At 41.8% G+C, this 3960-nt stretch overlaps 1 protein-coding gene across 2 annotated transcripts in view; it reads right to left on the bottom strand.

Annotated features, from left to right (window-relative positions):
- The window catches only part of f7i (coagulation factor VIIi), a 4126-nt gene extending 1062 nt beyond the window's left edge, over nucleotides 1–3064 (bottom strand). The window contains exons 1-7 of one of the 2 annotated variants that reach the window (XM_016561476.1): nucleotides 2920–3064; nucleotides 2561–2724; nucleotides 2454–2478; nucleotides 1525–1638; nucleotides 1319–1459; nucleotides 1001–1104; nucleotides 802–922 (exon numbers count right to left, since the gene is read on the bottom strand). In XM_016561476.1, coding sequence (XP_016416962.1) covers nucleotides 802–922; nucleotides 1001–1104; nucleotides 1319–1459; nucleotides 1525–1638; nucleotides 2454–2478; nucleotides 2561–2724; nucleotides 2920–2977 — 727 coding nt within the window. In that variant the 5' untranslated portion in view covers nucleotides 2978–3064. The remainder of the gene's footprint in view (nucleotides 1–801; nucleotides 923–1000; nucleotides 1105–1318; nucleotides 1460–1524; nucleotides 1639–2453; nucleotides 2479–2560; nucleotides 2725–2919) is intronic. The other variant, XM_016561478.1, reaches the window with a different exon arrangement.
- Between the last annotated feature and the right edge of the window lie 896 nt (nucleotides 3065–3960).

Genomic DNA, 3960 nt, shown 5'->3' with positions numbered 1-3960 from the left:
TTTTTTTTTTTTTTTTTTTACCAATTATCCAAATAATGTTTAATCCTAGAAAGCTATTATTATCAGAGGACACGTGAGCATAACGGTTAGCAGATCAATGAATGAGAGGGCAGCGTTACCAGAGTTGCCCATTTACCACACCTTGTTACAACACAGTAGGGCTATTGCAAACAGAAACAATACTGTACTACATCGATGTTTCGATTTTTGAGTGGACTTTGCTGTTCCGATTAGCATGAACCGTATACGAGTGGAGCACTCACATGGTCCGTGAGCGACTGAGCGGAGCGCACACGCATAGAGCGGGATAATACGCAGAGCGTCACACCACGTGAAAGTGAATCCTGAGCGGTGAACTAATTTTCGGCAGCCGGAATTTCAGTGCATCTCTAATTATTGGCGACATCAGAAATGGATATTATATAATAGCTGCTTTTTTTGAACATTTTAGCTATTTAAAAATATTAAAAACTGATTTTTTACGCGGCACCCCTGCTCTCGAGAGACGGCACCCCGGTTGAGAAACACTGGTTTAAAGCACTGGTTCTGAATTCCAGTCCTGTGGACCCTCTGCTCTGCACATTTTGCATGTCTCCCTTATTTAACACATCTGATTCAGATCATCAGCTCGTTAGGAGAGAGATCCATGAACTGAACTGAGTGTGTCAGATAAGAGAGACATAAAAAATGTGCAGAGCAGTGGGTCCCCAGGACCGGAATTGAGAACCACTGGTATAAAGCACTACAGAAATGAATGTGACTTGACTTTACAACCCACAATGACAGAAACACTTCATATACCTGTAATAACCTTCAAATGCTTCATGTCTTTCTGATGAACGCAGTGAGCAGCAGTTACGACCCAGTTATCATCCAGAAGAGCCGCTCCGCACAGACTCTCACCATTATAATCTATCAACACCTGAGACAAATAATACACTCATAAATCATCTGATTGCTCATCATGACACTGCGATGTGTTGTGCACATTTACAGTTACCTGCCAAGGACAGTGACCTCTGGGACAGTGAATTCCACCCACAAACTCTTTTTGGGAATGAACGGTGTTCTTCTGAAGTGGAACCTTTCCACATGGATATTCAACTGCAGATGATAACAAAACACATTTGAAATAGAAAGTTTGGCAAGAGAAACTTTGAATGTTGGCTTGACAAAAGATTGCCTGTTGACAGTTTTATACGCCTTGTATACAGTATTGTGAATACTTTACTTTTTGAATACGTTTGGAGAGATCTGAACATCTGTAAAGCTTTTGTCATTTTTATTCTCCAGCTCATAAACACAGGACTTTTCACACCTTCAGCAACACAAGACATCCCATCAGCTCCCAGTGCGTATCCTGCAGCGCATCTGCATGCACGTCTGGGTCCGGAAGCGTCACAGAACTGCTCACAGCCTCCGTTCACATACTGACACTTAAGCGTCTCCTCAAACCCTACTATTCAAAACAGCAACGTTATATGAACTGCTGCTTATTTCACACATGTCATGATGTTCACGTACCCTTTTCACAGTATTTGCCCTCAAAGCCCTCCAGACACAGGCAGTAGTAGGTGTTGGCCAGATAGATGCATGAGCCATTGTTCTTGCACGGATTGGTCAAGCAGGGCTCCTTAGCTTATTTAAACAGAATGACAAGCATAAAATATAAAAATAAAATAAAAAGCAAACATTCGACATGGAAACACCTACATTTCTCAAGTGTTCATCAAGAATTGAGCTGAAACACATTTTTTTGAAGATACAGAACCTTTGACTTTAGGTCAATAAATACTGTCATGTCAATACAGTTGTCATCCAGAGAGGTAGTACATGTAATCACCTGTAATGAAATCAAAACACTCTTATACAAGAGTGTCACTGTTACAGTACCATATTTGCCATAGTCAATGTTACAATAAAAGCTGTTCTCTACAGTTATAGACAATCTATAACAATACCAATAACTAAAATTAGTATTCTACCTCTATGAGAATACTGAGGTCCACACGACAACTAAAACAATAATGACACAGAATAACAATATTGTTGGAATCATTTTAAAAACATTTTTTTCAGCTGATGAACAATAAAAACACTGACAGTCAATCAGAATACGACTTTAAAGAGCTTTAGCATTTAAAGCGACAGACGACAAATCTGCAGTGCGCTTCTAAACAGAATATTACTGTGTGTTGGTGTCGTTGGTATCATTACAGTCAGTGGCGTGCACAGGGGGCTGGAGGGGCTCGAGCGATTTCTACAAGGGGGACCCTCCTGCCCTCATAATGTGCATCTGAGCATGGCACTGATTGATTACATATTGTTCTTGGTGTGAAAGGGCTTTAATACTGTAGTCATTTAATATCGTCACCACTGTCATCAAAACAGCAATAATGTCAGAAATAAATTGATGACTATAGGGTCACATTTAATTTGACACATAAACTCACCGGAGTAACTCATCCAAAACTGTTTCTGCAAAAGAGAAAAGGAACATATTCAACGTTTAAAAAGAAAATAAATTATCAAATGAATACGAAGATTGAGAATGACGTACCGTCTTCGTGTCGTCCTCGAACACCTCGCGCGCTTCCTCATAGTCGCAGATTTCTTCGATGCACTCGCGCTCGAGATTCCCGCGCTTCATCTCCTCAAGGAAGCCGGAGTTTGCGCGCCTGACGCGCTGCAGCACCGAGCTGGCGTCATCTTTATCAAGAAACACTGAAAACAACAAGAACCAAACTAAAGATAGTTTGACACGCACATCATTTAGCAGGCTGTCAGTAACGATAAACGTGCGACGCGACACTCACGAACACTCCCGTCATTGCGCTCAAGCCAGTTGATTATAACCGGGAGCGTTTTAGCTCGTGTTGCGTCGCTCGCAGTTCTTTCAGTATTGTTTTGTCGTCTTACCGCCGCTTGATCCGTGAAATATCAGGACACACACCAATACAACAGCACGAGTTATCATGTTCACCAGCGGACGCGCGAGTGCTCAAGAGTTTCCTCAGACCGCTCGATTCGGTGCAAAGGGCTGATTGCACTGAGCCGATGTGAGACTTCACGAGGTTCATGAGATTCAAGTAAAAAAAAAAAAAAAAAAAACACACACACACACACACAACTGGTTTCCATGTTTTATGGGGACATTCCATAGGCGTAATGGTTTTTATACTGTACAAAGTGTATTTTCCCCTTTCCCTAACCCTACTCCAAAAACTTTCTGCATTTTTTAGATTTTCAACACTCTCAAAAAGTATGTGTTAACACATTTTTTGTTATGACTATTTTAACACCCTTTCAGACATACAGATTTTCATACAGATTTGTTTTATTTTCAGACACTCAGACATAAATTACCGGTAATTACCGTAAAGAGATCATGTACAGGACCTTTTAAAAAATACCGGTAAATTATTTCCAGCAATTTACCGGTATGTGAAGTTGTAACATTACCAAATTACTGGTAATCTGCTCTGTATGAATGCAGAATGAAGATTACCGGTATTAGCACGTACAAGTTCAGACCGTCTACTCTGGGCAAATAGGCTCGTTTGAGCTGTGGCTAGCCTCGCCTGAAATTTAGGAGAGAGTAGGCGGCTACAGTGCGGGGAGGAGTGAAATAAGCGCAGTCAAGACGGGTCCTGACTAGAGGTTTTCTCGGGTCCTAAAATCTGTACCCGACCCGAATCGACCCGAATCGACCCGAATCAATTCTTACCCGAACCCGACGTGAATAAATTTATTTTTTATGAAGATTACCGGTATTAGCACGTACAAGTTCAGACCGTCTACTCTGGGCAAATAGGCTCGTTTGAGCTGTGGCTAGCCTCGCCTGAAATTTAGGAGAGAGTAGGCGGCTACAGTGCGGGGAGGAGTGAAATAAGCGCAGTCAAGACGGGTCCTGACTAGAGGTTTTCTCGGGTCCTAAAATCTGTACCCGACCCGAATCGA

Source organism: Sinocyclocheilus rhinocerous, unplaced genomic scaffold (assembly GCF_001515625.1).
Source record: "Sinocyclocheilus rhinocerous isolate Xijiao unplaced genomic scaffold, SAMN03320098_v1.1 scaffold589, whole genome shotgun sequence".
Classification (NCBI taxonomy): Eukaryota; Metazoa; Chordata; class Actinopteri; order Cypriniformes; family Cyprinidae; genus Sinocyclocheilus; species Sinocyclocheilus rhinocerous.
The sequence above is the reverse complement of the archived record's forward strand: the minus strand, read 5'-3'. Positions and strand labels throughout refer to the sequence as shown.